Genomic DNA, 18,303 nt, shown 5'->3' on the forward strand with positions numbered 1-18,303 from the left:
ATAGCCAAAATCCAATACCACTTCCTTGCAATCTATAAGCCCCCCTCTGTGACCCAGGAAACCCATACCATGTATTTAAACTTATTAGAAACACTAACCATTCAACCCAATACCATATTCATGGGTCACTTTAATTACTCCACTATCCTATATGACACCAAATGTACAGGCTCAGAGATTCCTGGATTTTGTAAACACAAACTCCCTGGACCAAATAGTCAATCCACCAACTAGGAGTGCAACCATACTGGCTCGGGTCCTCACTAATATGGGAGACTGCTGCACACCACCTACTGTAATTTCTTCCCTGGTAAGATCAGGCCACAAAATGGTCTCCTTTGAAGTAAAAATAAATCCTGGAACCCCAGCTAACCCTGGAATATTGAGGAACTACTCTAAGGCTAACCTCCTGCTATTGAGTGAGAACCTGGTAAAATTTCAAGCCCCCATAAACCCTGAGAACACTGCTGTCTATGCAGAACTCTTTACAGAAACCCTGTACAAGCATGTTAATGGCTGCATAGAGGCAGCTGTACCCACCAGGAAGAAGTACAGAACTAACTCAAAAAACAAGCCACCCAGGTGGTATCACAAAATCAATAGGCTGTATAACAGAAGGAGGAAAATCATGACAAAAATTAGGAGGTGCAGCACCCGGCAGGTGCTCAAACAACTCAGAGGACAAATAAAGTTTACCAAAGCCAAAGTTGAGGTATGTTTGGTCTCCCAGGTCAAGGACAACCACAAAGTATTCTTTACCTATGTCCGCAGCCTCAAAGGCAATGCACAGTTGTGTGCAGAGCTCATTGTGAATGGAGCCACCTATAATGAGCCAGAAGATATAGCAAGCCTCATGGTTGATAAACTCATCTCCAACTTTACCCCTCTCTCCCCCTCAACCTTCCCTCAGGAAATACCATCAAATATAATTCCCCCTGCTATCACTCTGGCACAGGTCCTTAATACTCTCTCTAAGAAGGAGAGCACTGCATCAATAGTCCCAGACAGTATCCCAGGATGCCTTCTAAATAGCATAAAACATGACCTATCAGGGCATCTGGAATTACTATTTAACTGTAGCCTCCAAACAGGCTTCGTGCTTCATGAATGGAGAACAGCAACAGTCAGCCCTCTGTACAAAGGTGGGCCATCTACAGACTCTGGAAACTACAGACCTATAAGTCTCATTAGTCCTATATGTAAAGCCATGGAAAGAATTATCATGGAAGTGATCATTAGAGATACAGTAACCCTCCAGACACTGGACCCAACCCAGTTTGGTTTTGTCAAGGGCAGATCATGTCTACTCAACCTGATTGACTTCTTTGAGAAGCTAACCAAAGCAATGGATGAGGGAAAAATGGTTCATACTGCCTACCTGGACCTAGCTAAGGCATTTGACACAATACCCCACTCAAGCACTCTTGACAAACTCTAGAGGTTAGGTAAAAACTCGTATGTCACCCGGTGAATAGCCAACTGCCTCACAGACAGAATGCAGGAAGTTAGAAATGGGAAGTCCACCTCTACAAAGAGGCCAGTCACAAGTGGAGTCCCATAGGGATCAGTCCTTGGACTGCTCCTTTTTGGCATTTACTTATCTGAAGTTAAGGCCAATGTCAGTGGTCTCTGGATGACTAAATTTGCAGATGATTGCAAATTAGGAGCTGTCACTGAATCCCACACTGACAGAAATGTTCTCCAGGATGGGTTGACGCAGACAAACATCTGGTGTCAGAAACATAGACAAAAGCTAAATGCCAAGAAATGCATAATATTATCCATTGGGAAGTCAACCACTCCTGGTAACTATCATATTGACAACACACTCCTTAGAATTGACCCAGTAGTCAGGGATATACTGACACACATAGATAGTAATCTAGCCTTTGACCATCATGTATTTACAGTAGTGAGGAAATCATTCTATGTTGCTCAACTTATAAACAAAAGTATGGCATTGAAGTCCAAGGAAGTCATTGTTTCACTGTATTAGGCATTTATCAGCCCTATCACTGAGTACAATGTCCTATTTGGTATGTACTTAACCAAGAATATCCAACAATTGGAACATCCACAGAGGTTCCTCACTAAAAGAATACAGGGAGTAAGTAAAATGTCCTATGCAGACCGTCTTAAGGCCCTTTCCCCTGTATTCTGTCTTCTACAGGCTTTTGAGGGGAGATTTGTCAGACCCCACTCTGATGGACCTCCTGCATATCCAGAAAACAAACAGCACCAGAATTACCCATTCACAAGACTTAAACCTTGCCTGTCTTATAAATAGGACCTGCTGCAGAGACTACACCTTATATGGAACAGGCTCCCCATACATGTGATGCAGAGTTCCTCCTTAACCCAATTGAAGTGCAACTTAAGACAGTTGGATGGGGAACAGAAAATTCATCCCTGGTTTGGCACCTGTATCGCGAATGAACATAGGTAACCTGCAACTGGTTCATCCCCCAGGCCCCTGCCTGTAAATGTTTCATCTCCCAAACCCCTGTTTACACTTATCAAGAGTATCAGATTTTATCAGAGATGTGGGATGCATTGCTAGGCGTAAAAAGGCCCTTGTGGTTGCTAGCCTAGTAAACACCTATGAACCTATATAGCATAAACTACAACAGTTTTAATCATTTCAGATTATTTAAGTTTTACATTTTCTCTGTAGTGCTATCAGGTCATTTTTAGAAATGCGCACACAACCCTATTAAACCTAGGAAGGGGGTTTGCAATATAAAGTTTCATAACTACTTTTTCTTTTCATTGGAGAAGTTGGAAGAGTTCTGCAGCTGGAGGATACTCAGACGTAGCAGAGGTCAAAGGTCATTTAAGGACAACTACAACACTAACATGAAGGAAAGTGCACAACAATGACTTCCAGAATATCTACTTACTCCAAGAATGGTTCAGAAAGAGAGGGAGAGAGAAACAGAGAGAGACACGCAGCATAAAAGTGTCAGAGAATAATAGCCACTCGTCCACTGTCAAAGAATGATAACCATAACTCCACTGACACAGCAGGATCCAAAAATTAGTTCAGGAAGACATATTTATTTTTATCAAGCCTAAAATGTCCACAGAACATTACCATTAAAGAAAGGGGTTCATAGGTTCGTACTAGGCTAATTGCCCTTCTGGGTCATTTTAAGCCTAGCCAATTACCCCATGTGAGAATCAAACCCTGTACCTTGTGTCTGTAAGGCAAACACCTTAACCATTATGCCAACCTCCCACCCACTGATCAGTGGTTTAAGACTATAAGAGTTCACTGAAGAATTCTTATTCTCATTGTAGCATGGTAGCTACTTCTGACAGGAAGAGATCTTTGTGGCATGTGGTGGCTAAGGAGGTTCCGAGTTAAGGCCATGTCACGAACCCATTTTATATATATATATATATATATATATATATATATATATATATATATATATATATATATAGATACATAGATATATAGATATGGGTTCAAAAATACAATATCAGGCTCTACTATGTCAGGATTCAAAACATCATGAAATAATATCACAACTGCAAAATATCATAAACTCAAATGCTTGCTATATAAAGAGTACACAATCTTAACTATCACTTCTTTTGGACCCTTAATATATGGGCTCTTCTCCCACATTCCTAATCACCAAATGTGGTACCTCTGAGGTAATGCGAACCTGGAAAAAACGGAAGTCTTAAAACAAACCTACCTTTTTCCTTTACTCTTAGTGTCTGACTTGAAACACCTTCTGGTCAATAACTGACATTTCCACTACCACCTGGGGTACTAACATTGGAAAATATTCACTGAGAGATACTCACCGTATAAGTGACAACAAAATAGGACATGACAAACACTACTGTTCCCTACATATCTATATCTGCATATATATCTATATACATTTATCTATAAAGTTACAGCTATGTCTCCTGTTTATACAACACATACACACACACACACACACACACACACACACACACACACACACACATACACATATAATGTACATATATATATATATATATATATATATATATATATATATATATATATATATAAATATATATATATATAAATGGGTCTCTGTCATAATATCGAAACACAGGACTTCGAACTTGTGTTTCAGAAAACACAAATTAGCGAAAGTGCATTTTGTTGAAAATGCACTTCCGCTAGACAAACGGAAAAAAAAATTACACTAAACACGTTTATGCAGGGGGACAAGCACCCCTGCACCCCCCATCCCCAACTTTATTATTCTCACTCCGAGACTGCAGTACAGTGGGGAAAAGGGAATATTCCCTTATCCCCACTGTACCACGATGTCAGCAATAATCTCCGTACTTGTACATCAACACTACCCATTGATGTACAAGTACAGTAACATGCAAACCGCATGTTTTTTCCCTGCCTTCCTTTAATACATTTAGAGAAAGTGCATTTTTGACAAAATGCACTTTCGTTAAATTGTGTTGTCAAAACACAGTTTGATAAACTGTGTTTCTGACAATATAACAAGGACTCATATAAATATATATATATCTATATATATATATATATATATATATATATATATATATATATATATATATATATATGTATGTAAGTTTATTTTCCAAACTCATAGCATTAGCCCATCGAAACACAAGGTCTCGAATCTGAAGCATTGAAATACACTCATATCGAAACCCACAATATTGAATCTCAGACTTGCCTCACTGCAGGACCCATGTTAGTGCTTCTGTGTTCATACTAGTATGGTGTTTTGCGAGTCAGTGTAATTTCTTGCTTATACCTAATTGGTGTTGTGGATTTAATGTCTCTGATTCAAGATCCTTCATTTTGAAGGACTAATACTTGGACTTCTGATAATAAACCATTTACATAATACATATATATCTATATATATATATATATATTATATATTTTCTAAATCTATATATATATATATATATATATATATATATATATAATGTATATATGTGTATATATATATATATATATATATATATATATAATGTATATATGTGTGTATATATATATATATATATATATATATGATTATATATATTATATATTTTATATATACACACACACACACACACACACACACACACACACACACACACACACACACAATGGTCTACTTAAAATTATCTAAACAGCATATGATTGACAGGAAAAATATCTAAACTGCTAAATATCTAACACAAACTACAAAATTAGAGTTATGTTAACAAGGGTTTATGCCCTTCTCACATTGTTGTGTGATCTTGGAGGTGGTACATATAATTAGTTGGGGGTGTGGAGGTTGCATTGAGGGCTTGCCTCCCACAGCAAAAACATTATAAAATGTGACATCTAACCACATAGAAAACCACTGAAAAATCTAATAAAATCGAGACAAATTTTGTCAGTGTTTTAGCATTAGGCAAGCTTCCCTATATCATCAACTCAAATTTGATTTATTCTTGACTGTGACAGCAATATCCAGGAAGCCTTAAAGGTAAAGTGGGCTATATTTCTGTGTATTGCTAGTGGAAATCCATGAAAGTTTATACTACATTTGAATTTTGAGATGGAGAAAGTGAGAATACTGCTGTGATGAAACACATGTTCCAAGGTTACTGTTAGCTGAGAAACAATTTGCCATGTATCTACCATTTCCTCTTTTTAAAGGTAAAAGGCCCAAATTACTCTACTGATGCTTGTGGTATTAAAGAACAAAGTCAAAGACTATGTACACAATTTACTGGTAGGTCCAAGCCTAATGTCTGCTATGGCTCATGAACAGAACATACATTTATTACTTTCAGAGTCATAACCTTCAGATCACAGTAGCTACTCACACACACACACACACACACACACACACACACACACACACACACACACACACACACACACACACACACACACACACACACACACACACACACACACACATGTCCAAGCCAGACCATGCTTCCTCAGAACTATCATCACCTTTATTCCCTCACTTGGGACTGCCAACAACATACTCAACTAGGGACTCTTGGCTGGATTACAAGCTTAGCTACAGCAAAACTAAAGCCCACTGATGGACCTGGGGCTTAGTTTGAATTTCACCCCTCTAACACACTGTCCAAACCAAACCAAATTGAATATCATGAGGATTACTGCAGGAAAGAAGGGGCAAAGAGGGACTTTAATGAGGTGAGATGACCTTCTCACAGCCTGTACAATAAGTCATTTCACCGGCATCATGTATACTTATCATTTTCACATGGAGAATGCTGAATTGTCTAACCAACAAGGAACTCCCCTATAGTAAAATCAGTGATTAACATCCAGACCTATTTTATGCAAGTTGGTAGACAGATAGTGTAAGGAGGTTATGAGCTTCACCCCTTAACAAGGCTGACAAACTATATTATGCCCCTCCATCAAAATCAGGAAGGGCAGGGCTATAGGATGCAAACCTCCCCACTGAGGACCCTGACACTCACTTCAATGGCAGAAAAAAAACATGCCACTGTTGCTAAATTCTTACTCACAGTGAGTCTCATTGTATGTGACCCTAATTACTTAATCCATAACTGGAAGATGGGGATACCTACTAAACAGATTTGTATGGACTATGTCATCATTTCTAAGGGTTGAGGGACTTAGGCACAAGCTGACTCCTGTATACTGGCTTCTCATAAATTGCTTCTCCAACTCCAGTCATGTGAACAAATGACAACACAATTCTTGGTCTGTCTCCTGTAGGATTAGAACTTCTGGACTACAAGTACATGACTACTGTACAGCTCAGGCACACCCATATCTTGGGATAATGACAATTGTACTTGTAATCTGCCTCATACTAGTTTGGAACTTCTTAGCATTACTTACACAAAACCAGGAACCCAAGATAGTGGTAAGAACATTATCAAACAAGACCAATAACCAATGAAAAGATAATATTAGAATCAGGCAGTCACCAGCCAAATGTTGTCAAGAAATAATATTTTATTAAGCACTTTCATCGGAATAAGTGCTTAATAAAATATTATTTGCTTGACAACATTTGGCTGATGATCACCGGATTCTAATGTTTTCTTTTCATTGGTTATTTAACTTCATAAGATGCATAAGTTTGGGTATAGAGTTACAGCCTGAAGACCATCAAGGAACACTGACTGTAAATTTAGGATCGTAAACATTAACCAATGTATCCACATTTTTCTTAAACAAAATGAAGAGACTAAGCTTTAAAAAGTAAGTGTAGTCTGTTCTAAATAATAGGGATACTTTGTGAAATACATTGTCCTCTTATCTTTGCCCTGTAATTATTAATACAGTCTTCTTCTTCTTCTTTCGGCTTTTCCTGGTTAGGGATCACCACAGCAGATCACCTGTATGCTCATGATTGGCAGTGGAGTTTTACAGTGTCGAGTTGCCAGCCCGGCACCCAACCTTCTACAGAAGACACACACACATGGATACACTCACAGCTAGGGCCAAATCAGAGTGCCCAATCCACCTACAGCATGTCTTTGGGATGTGGGAGGAAACCAGAGCACTGTGCCCATGCGACCACAGGGAGGACATGCAGACTTCACACAGAAGGTGCCCCAGCTGAGAATCGAACCAGAGAACCCCTTGCTGTGATGCGGCAATGCTAACCACTGCACCACCGTGGCCGCCCATAATTATTAATACAGTACTTCATATTATTATGTGTGTGGATTTTGGAAGAATTATAAATTTCTAAAATTAATGCCACCCTGAACTCCTCATTCATATAAGCCATGTATGCTAACATTAGTATACTCCTAAAGTAACATTAATACAACAAGTAAAGGCTCAAATGTTTACATCTTTCCTTGTTTGCTAAATCTACGTCTGACTTTATTCTCTGAGTAAACATCCTTAGAACTGACTCAAGACAATTCAATTGACCTGGTGTATAAATACAGAAGGGGCTGGTATATTTTAATATGGGTAAATTATATAATCTGGACAGTCTAACCATGCAGTAAACATCTCAGTAGCAGAATGATTTGCTTCATTGTTATACTTGTAATAACATCTACATGTTTCGAAGAGGATAACTTATTCGTTGTAGAGACCCTCAAATCTTTGTAATCTGACACTTCTGCTAATATTGTATTCTTCAATTTAATTAGATCCATGATTGGAGGTTTTCCAAAGAGCAATATTTTACACTTGTCAGTGTTAGAAATGATACCTGTTTTAGATGTCCACATATACATTTCTGAGAGGTAGTTGTTTATTATATCAAAGTCCTTCCTACTAGCTATGATATAGCCAGTCTCACAGTTATCCACATATTTACTCAATCAGCAAGATTTATGTTTTGGAATATTAGCAAAAAAAAACTAATACTAGGCTCAAAACAGAATTTTATAGGACACCATAAAACTTGCACAGGCCCAGAACTATGATTTTGGATAAAAACAGTTTGTGTTTGGCTTGTTAACCAGTTCCAGGTCAACCATGTTGAATGCGGGTTATAGCCATACCTAACAAGCACTTTATCTATTGTATTATGGGGTAAAGAGTAAAAAGGTTTTTGTTAAATCCAGAAAGATGGTTCCACATAAGTCCAGAGACAGCGTAACCTGATCATACAATTTCATCATGTTAGTGGGTTTTGAATGGCCTCTGATGCAGTGGTGTTGATGTGTATTTACTTCTACAATTATCCTCTTTCTTGTATTATAGGTTCTACTGTACTATGTTCAAAACGTCTACCAAAAATAGGCATAAGCATAAGTCTAACTGGCCTATAATTATTAATGCCGTTAACTTCCCTTTTTTGTAAACTGGTGTTATACAAGCTATTTTCCATGCAGCAGGCATTACTGATATCCCACGTAAATCAATAAAGATAAAAGCACAGCAGAGGACCTAGTTCCAACCTAAGATTAGATAACACAATTGCTGTAATTTTATCAGGGGCCATACTTTTTTGATTATGCTCTGCTGGCTTGTGACTGCTATGCAGCATACCTCTCAACTGTCCAAGTTTTCACAGAAAAGCTCCAATTTTTACTTACTTATTTACCTAATTATTTGTCCTGTTCCTTATTAATTTTCTGTTTTTTCTGGAAAATTACTGAGGATTGAAGTCACTAAGTAATGACAGAGTTTCAAACTTCATATCCTTCAGAAAATGCATGTTAATATAAAACCTGTTATTCTATCAACTTTCAAAGTTTGTAAGAGCAATATTTAAAAATTGTCCCTAATTTTGGGCCTTTGTCCCACCTACTTTTATTTATGGCTTTACCCAGATTTCTTGCTCTAAGAGGTTGAGAGGTATGCTGCCACAATATTCCTGCTTGGATCACAATTAAATTTTTCGGCACCTAAGTATTATTGCAACCAGAATCGTAACCTGCGATAATTTGTAAAGTTTTCACGAAACTATCAATATTAACCTGAAAATGCTTGTATAAAGTGTTAATTACTATTCTGTTGGATTGTTTATGACATTGCAAGAGAAATAATGCCATTTGCCTTCCTGGGGCGCTTCCTTTCCCTACTTGACATAATGAGAAATGCACTACAGATGGCGCTGCTTCTGAGTCCTGTGAAGAAGAACCTGTGTAGGTTTCCAGATTTTGTACATCTTTTCCATACCCTAAACTTCTTACACAAAAACAACTATGAAGAAAAATGAATAAAGAAAAGTAATATTACAGCTAAAATGTGGTATTTTCTAAAGTAAAAATGCAAAATACAATACATTCAATGAGTACAAGTACAAGTACAAATATAGAAAATGAGAATATCACAGTATCAAAATACAAATGTAAGAAACGTAATGTCACGGTCGAGAAATACAAGCCAAGAATACATCCGTCACACATCTCTTACTATGAACACTGCAACAGATGTTTAAAAAACTCGGCAAATCAACAGTTTGTAAAACACCTGACTTGCAATTAGATACATCTTTCACATTCCACTGAAAGGGTTTAATACTTTTGCCATTTCAATGGTTAAATAGTGGGAAACATCAAACACAGGATCAACCCAAAAGTCACAGTTACATGAGTAAAGATCATCACAACTCACCACACTTTAAGATATTCAATGAACAGGACAGTGGCTAATGAAGACTCTGAAGCAAAACTCCAGTTTATTTTATGTTAAAGTAACTTACGTCGGAAAAATACATCCGTGAGAAATAGGACATGTGACCATTATTCCTCTTCCTGCCTCAATGTAACAGAGTATTAATTACTACTTTATACACCCTTTTTAAGGCTAACATTGACATTTTCGGTCAAACATAAGGAATTTGGACAGGTTGGAAATCTGGTTGCGATAATATGTAAGTATCAATTTTAAATGTATGCATTTTACACTCTTTTAGTTTTATAGTTTATTTCATTCAGAGATTCATATAGAGATCTATATGTGTTCAGATTAAAAAATTCCTTTCAGACTGGAACTCTGCTTACAACTATTCTTATTATAACTCGAACAATTATATGACTGAGTTAATTTCACCACCTGTACAACCATGTGGTCCTGAAACAAGTATTTTCTTTGCCAAAGCTTCACAGCTCACTTGTAGCAAAATGAATTTGTTCAATGCTCTATTTAAAATATAATCATCTGTTTTCAGTGCTGTTATGACAATGTAAAATTTAATTTAATGATTATTTTGCTGTATAAAAACTGGTCACTCTTGAACAAAAATGTCTTTATAAAGCTGACCATTTAGCAATAACTTAAATTTTGTAGTTTACAAGGCTTACAGAAAACTGTATTACACTGCTTGACTGACTGACTGACTGTATAATATGACATAAAAAAACATACAAGGAAATGCCATTTGACATGTAACAAATTACACTGGTGACTGTTACTAGATTAGAAATCCTACCTTCAAAGTGTAGGTCAGTACAGTTTGCATTAGCATGGCACTGTCCATTGTCCAGTAAGCAGCGATTAGTGAGGGTCTCCTTCACAGTACAATTAACTCCATCTCCAATGAAACCATCCTTACATTCACAGGTACGTTTATTCTGAAAAAAAAGACAGTGGATTAATAACTATTTGAAGTTTGAACAAAATGTATTTGTAGCCTCAGCTCCACATTCTGTGTGGCAAATGCCATGGTACCAACTGTACCATGCTGTATTTCATTTTAAGGCATGTACTCTTTTCCATGCACATCACTGTATATTATATGACTTAGCTCATCTATAGTTTTCCCTAGGTGATAATATTAGTTAAAAAACTAAAACATAAGGATGTGTTATTTACGGAGCCCTGTTACTCTCTTAAGAATTTACTAAACAGTTATTACTGCATCTCAGTTCTGGCATTGTTAACAACAATGCTGGAAAATTATCTATTTAGATTGCAATGTGTTTAGCTGTAAATGAATGAATAGACTCTGTTTTAAGAAACGAGATGCTGTCGTTATTAGTCTGTATTTTACTTTCTTATTAATGCATGTATGTTGTTATTCTGAATGAAGGTATGGCATAAGAAATAACAACAAACATAAATAAAGTGGAAATAGTGAAACAGTACACTCTCCTTATATTAATACAAAGTATGCTGTCGGTTGGGGCAAAGATTAGCGGGAAAAGACACCCTGCTTACCCTGCAGCCCTTGGCAACCAATCTAATGCTATGATAGAGAGACAGAATAGGTCACAGATAATGGGAAGAAGGAACCGAGATCAACAAGAAGAACATAAACATGCTGAAATAAATCCGAACCTAAAAGTATGGCTTTATTCCGAAGCACCACATGAATACATGATTGGTAAATTAACTGAGGCACTAACAATGCAATGAAGTTTTATACAAGTGTTCACATAAAATAAACTTAAGTGCAATGTTTTTGGTATTTCTACAAAGTGCACTACTGAGCTGCATATTTAGTGGATGGGGTTCCACTTACATCATGTGGCACTGGACTTCTTGTGGCATGTTAAAAAGTGGGATACAGTAAGCTGGTGTCAGTTATAGATAAAACCTACCTAATGCAGACTCTGCACAGAGTATGCAAATGTGAAGACTACTCAGTGGGTTCAGTAAGAAATGTACAGGGATAGAACTAAGCACAGACACCATGCTCTGATTTCATCATGTAACCGTAACAGTAGTAACAGTATTTATTTATTATTAGACAACAGAAACATAAGCTAAGATTAAACTTCTGTCTTAGTTAAATCCATTATCTCAGGCTTCAAAGACTGATACTGGTTCATCACCTAAGATTATAGGTAGTATACATGTATATGACAAAAAGCCACAACTAACAGATGTTGCTAGAATGTGCCAAGTTACTAAGTTTTGCATGTATCCTAACAGCTTATCTTCCTCATGCCTGTTGGCCATTATCCCAACTCCTTTACATGTATGCCACTTAATTCCCATACTTGCCTGGGCAAAAGCCAGTAGAAGAGGATTACATAATTCAAGCAGATATTAGGGAAATCTCAAACATGAGGGCTTGCTATGCATTGCATGCACCTGTAAAAATTCAAAACAAATGCTGTGATGTGAACATTACTGGCCCATATTCAGCATGCAGTGTACCTCTCTATCTAGGAGGTACCAGCAGTGTAGAGGGCTAGGGTGCCTCCCTCATCTCCCCTAGGGAAGGCAAGCCAGCACTGGTCAGTCATTTCCACCTCTCACAACAACTCCTCCAGTACCAGGCTCACTTTATCTCTCTCTGCAATGGGCCCAGTTGTGATTGCAGAATTCATAGTTATGTGATAGCATGGATGTATCAGCTTTGTTGTATAATCACATAACTCGAATATTGTAAGATATTTCATCAAAAAGTACAGTAAGGAGTCAATGATGTGTCATTTTATTTAAAAATATTAACCTATGAATAGACATACTTTTTTCATGGTGGTGACTGCAAGTGAAGACGGCACATTGCTCTGGGTCAGAAGAAAACTTTGAGATGTTCTTCTTCTCTCATAACTTCCCTCCACTGACCATTTACAGTATGAAGTTCTTCCAAAAAATGTTTCTTCTGGCTCAGTAACAAATCATAGGTAGAAACTAAACTGTCCAACAATTACTATTTACCATTAAGTCTAATTATATTGTGATGGATAAACTGCTTTATCTGTTTTACATCGCTGACAACAAAAGTTACACTGAGTCAATAATTCATTTCCATCTCTAGAGTAAATAAAAGTGATTAAGGATCCCAAATCAAATCACTAATGGAAATAATGTAAAATATGAATATTTTAATACAAAAACCTCCGAAGTGTATAGCTTCCACAGCAGAAAAAATAAACTTGTAAACGAATTGCTGTAGATAAAGCTGGTACTCAGAAAAACCTCCAGGCAGTCGAGTGAACAGTTCACTTTTATTGATATACCACACAAAAATATATTAACGCTCTTCCACATAAAATACTCGCGTTTTCGTCTCACAAATGTGGGACTTCATCAGATCTAAGGTAGTTGTGCAATTAAACATTTAAATAGGTAAATATCCCATTAATTAAAAACAATGTACCAATGACACTCAATTTCCACATTTTGAAATGCCCTATCGGCTTCAATATCTCATGAATATTCATGGGTATCTAAATTAATTATTAAGCATCTCAGTGGTAAACACTGACGCTTATTCTAAAGGACATACATTCCTATATGTTCTTCACTCTCGCTGTTATGCCATACGCTCAATGCGAATTTGTCTCATTGTTAGGCTTCCATCTGCCATTACATATATATATTCTTAGTGGACTTAAGGTCATACAGTGTATTGACATTACGTACTTGTAAGGAATTTTTAATTCGTAAGATCCTTAACCTCTTCTAAATATGAAGGAAAATCAATGTTACCTGTGCCACTTCTGATTAATGTAAAAAGTTAAAACTGCTTAAAAACATAGCTATATGTACAAATATAAACAGTCAAATATGTAAATAAATATATAAATAAATATATAAATATAAATATAAAGTGCATAAAGTGTATTTAAAACCAAACTAGTGACAAAATGAATATTACATACCTTACAGGTGTTAAATTTATAGGGACTTAATAACTATATCTAATAGATTTCTTAAGATCTTTGTTATTATTTTATATGAGATTGTGAGTGATATTCCAAACTGTAATAAAAAAGTTTTATTTTTATTTTTATTTAAAAATATTAATATATATTCATTTAATTCTTCCATGGTCTACTGCCCCCTAGTGTTAAAATCTGGAATTCAATTGTTTAAATTCTATTTGCTTTTAATCTTAATATAGCTCCTATGGATATGTAGTCATTTAATCCTGGACTTTTACTAGCATCTAAATGTACCTGCCACCAAAGCTCCCTACTTTCTAATGTGTCTTCCCATGGGCCTCCCCTGGGATCTATCTGAATCTGTTCTAACACAAAAAACAAGTAGGTTGCCCCTGAACAAGTTTTTGTGTGTTTATAAAGTGCGTTTGTTTCTCTTTCTTTTTTGATATCATAATTATGTTCATAGACCCTCCTTTTTAATGGTCTCTCTGTCTTTCCAATATAGAAAGATTGACATTTTTGGCAGGTCGCTAAATACACTACTCTTTGGGTTTCACAATTATAATACCTGAAGCTTTTTATTGTTTTATTTCTGCTCTCCAAGTGCATTTCTTTCTTGTTTATTATGAAAATACACTGGGGGCATCTTCCACACTTAAAAGTTCCTACAAGTTCACCCAAACTCGTTTTCTTGAATTTCCCCTTACTTTCAACCATATTCTTAATATTAGGTGGATTTTTGTAAACTATTTTAGGTACTATTTCTCTAACCTCTTCAATATCTGTGTATGTTAAAAATGTTTTCCATTCTCTATTAAATATTCCTCGTATATCTTTGTTTAGGGAGTTATACTCTATTATTAATCTTCTTTGATGACTTTCTGTTTCACCATCTATTTTTCTTGTATTCTCTGTCTTTTCATTTCCCAACCCAACATCAATATTTATTTCTATCTCTTTAATAGGGTGAAATCTTCCACTTCTACCTATTTCCACTTCTTTCCTTATATTTTTTATAAATTCACTAGGATAACCTTTGTCTAAAAACATGTTTTCTAATCTATCACATTCTTCATAAAAATCCTCTTGTCTACTTGTCATCCTAGACCCCCTCACAAATTGCCCTTTTAAAATGTTTTTCTTACTATGGAAGGGGTGTGCACTTTCAAAGTGTAAAAAGGAGTTAACATATGTTGGTTTCCTGTATACCTTTGTTTCAAAATTATTCTTATACTTATAAATCTCCACATCTAAATAATTTAATATTTCCTTATTTATAGTATAAGTGAATTTCAAGAAACTTGTGGTGGTATTTAAATAGTCCATGAATTCAAGAAAATCATTAGTATCTCCTATCCAGAACATAACCATATCGTCCAAATATCTATGGTAAAGTACCCATTTATCTTTATATTTGGAATTTACAATATATTTTTGTTCCCATCTGGATAGTACTAAATTCGCGTATGTGGGAGCGCATGCCGCCCCATTGAAACTCAGATTTTTGCTTGTAGTATTCACCATTAAAAATTAAATAATTGTTTTTCAATATCACATCCATAAAACTAACTGTAGCTATTTTTTCTTCTTGAGTCATTATATTGTCAAAAAAAACACTTTCTTCGAACAATTTCATTCCTTCATGGTGTGGAATGCAAGAAAACAAATCGACTATATCTATAGTTATAAATATAATGTCTTCTCTAAAAAGTTTAGGTGTTATTTCTCTTAGAAAATCCCAAGAATCTTTTAAAATTGTACTATTGTTTACCCATATGTGCTTTGCTTTTGTGTCAACATATTTAGCTAATGGAACCGTTGTTGCCCCAGCTGCTGACACTATGGGTCTTAATGGGGGATTTTCCTGATTTTTGTGTATTTTGGGTATGCCAAAAATTGTGGCTACCCTCGGTTTTTCCACCTTTAAATAATTAACAGTTTTAATATCTATAACGTTTTCTAAATGTAAATCATGAATTAATATCTCTATTTTTTTATGTGCAGTCTCAACCTCTTGTTGTGAAACTACACAATAATTGTCTTCATTATTTAGGATGGTATTCATCTTTGCTTCGTATAGGATTTTATCCATTATCACAATTCCACCCCCTTTATCAGGTTTCATGATTCTCACTGTTTTATCATCTACAATTTCTGTCAATAATTCCTTCTCATCCCTTTTCAAATTCTGATAGAAATATGTTCCTTTCTTAACACTTTTCTTTCTTATTTCTCTTTCCAAAACCATTTCCAAGTTCTTAATTTGTGGTAAAAGGGGTGGATTGTATGTTGATTTCCTATTTAATTCATTAATTTCTTTGTTTTCTCTATAACTTTTTTTGTTATTATTATTAAAGCCAGCTCTAGAAGCCAAAATAGTTAGGTTGATTTTCCTTAGGAAAAGTTTCATATCTATTATAGTACTAGCCATATCACCTTTTTTAGATGGAATATATTTTAATCCTTTACTAAATAGACTGAAATGTTTTTTATCAAGCGTATAATTACTATAATTGTATATAGAAAATCCCTCAAAAGAATTTTTGACATCTTCCCTAATAATATTGTTATCTCTCCTCTCGTGATTGACATTATTTTCAGCTACCATACCAATATTGAAGTTCAGATAATTTTTAGAATTATTGGTGTTGTTAGAACCTATATCATTTCCCACTTCGTTATTGGTCTCACATACAGAATCAAGATTTTGTTCTTGACTCATATCCAAATGGGGGAGGGTATTTAGTAACTGAATCTCCCTCTTCCCCTTTTCCCCCCTCGTGTCTGAAAATTCATTCTCCTATCATTTTCTTGTTCAAAAAATATTTCATGATTTTCATTTCCAAGGGGGGGAAAATCTAGGTCATATAATTGCTCTTCTGTTCTTTCCTTGTTATAATTCCTACTATTCCTCCTATGAAATTTATTAACCTTTTTGTTGTTGTTGTAATTAATATTATTGTTATTGTAGTAATTTTTGTTAGTACTATAATTATTACCATAATTCTTAATACCTTTAAAGTATTTTTGTAAAGGTTTGGGGTAACTCAAATCATTTGCATATTCATAAATATCCCTATTTAATTTATTCCATTTACGTTGTATAATTTCATCACATTTCAAATCTATGTCACCTCTAATTTTAAAATATTTCTCCTTCTCTTCTTTAATGCCAAAAATCATGTCACTTTTAATACATAAATCAATTTCAACAATGTCCCTATCCAAAAGTATTAACTTTCTCTCATTCTCATCAATAATATGTTGCACAACTTCCAGACCACATTTGTTAAACGTTTTCAATAAATTATCATAAAAAACAGTCCCCATTTGCACATTATTGGGGTATTTGCATATACAAAGTCCTTTTGGGACTATTTCCTTTTTAATGCATTCCTTTAAATAGGCATTTTCAATAACACATGTTCTATATTGTAACATTAATTTATACAATTTCTCTAATTTAATGCTATATGTGTCGCCATCTGCAACACTTTTTCTCATATAGTCAGTGTTTTGGAAATTAAAGTTCTTTTGAAGCCACTCATTAGTGGTAGTAGTATTATTATTAACTACAGTACCTGGTGTGGTTTTAGGTCTAGCTCCTAAGTCCTTGTGAATCGCTCCTTGACCGAACCACTACTTCCTTCACCGAAAATATTGACACGAGGATCAAAATCAGAATTTGACAAAGTTCCTAGGTCTCGCTTCGCCAATAAGCTCCCTCTTCCTTTGTGCTGCTGTTGAACTAACCCTTCGGTTCCTTGCGGTCTGTCATCACTTCTTGACAGAATTAGGTTCGAACACACTGGTGTGAGTAGATTCACTAGTTCCGTAAGTTGACCAATTAACTTCCTGGTCAAACCAAGCTCTTCCTGCCCTTCTGAATTCATCACGTAATTAAGGCAGGCTGTTGCCCCTGGTTCTCTGAGCACACACCCAAAATCAAACCAAAACCTCCGAAGTGTATAGCTTCCACAGCAGAAAAAACAAACTTGTAAACAAATTGCTGTAGATAAAGCTGGTACTCAGAAAAACCTCCAGGCAGTCGAGTGAACAGTTCACTTTTATTGATATACCACACAAAAATATATTAACGCTCTTCCACATAAAATACTCGCGTTTTCGTCTCACAAATGTGGGACTTCATCAGATCTAAGTGTATTTTCATAATAAACAAGAAAGAAATGCACTTGGAGAGCAGAAATAAAACAATAAAAAGCTTCAGGTATTATAATTGTGAAACCCAAAGAGTAGTGTATTTAGCGACCTGCCAAAAATGTCAAT

General features: G+C 35.6%; 1 protein-coding gene across 1 annotated transcript in view; it reads right to left on the reverse strand.

The window, feature by feature from the left end:
* The window catches only part of STAB2 (stabilin 2), a 922,612-nt gene that overhangs the window by 153,127 nt on the left and 751,182 nt on the right, over positions 1 to 18,303 (reverse strand). The window contains exon 60 of the mRNA XM_044087850.1: positions 10,887 to 11,028. Coding sequence (XP_043943785.1) covers positions 10,887 to 11,028 — 142 coding nt within the window. The remainder of the gene's footprint in view (positions 1 to 10,886; positions 11,029 to 18,303) is intronic.

The sequence above is a fragment of the Protopterus annectens genome, chromosome 11.part0 (assembly GCF_019279795.1).
Source record: "Protopterus annectens isolate FY-2018-M chromosome 11.part0, PAN1.0, whole genome shotgun sequence".
Lineage (NCBI taxonomy): Eukaryota > Metazoa > Chordata > Ceratodontiformes > Protopteridae > Protopterus > Protopterus annectens.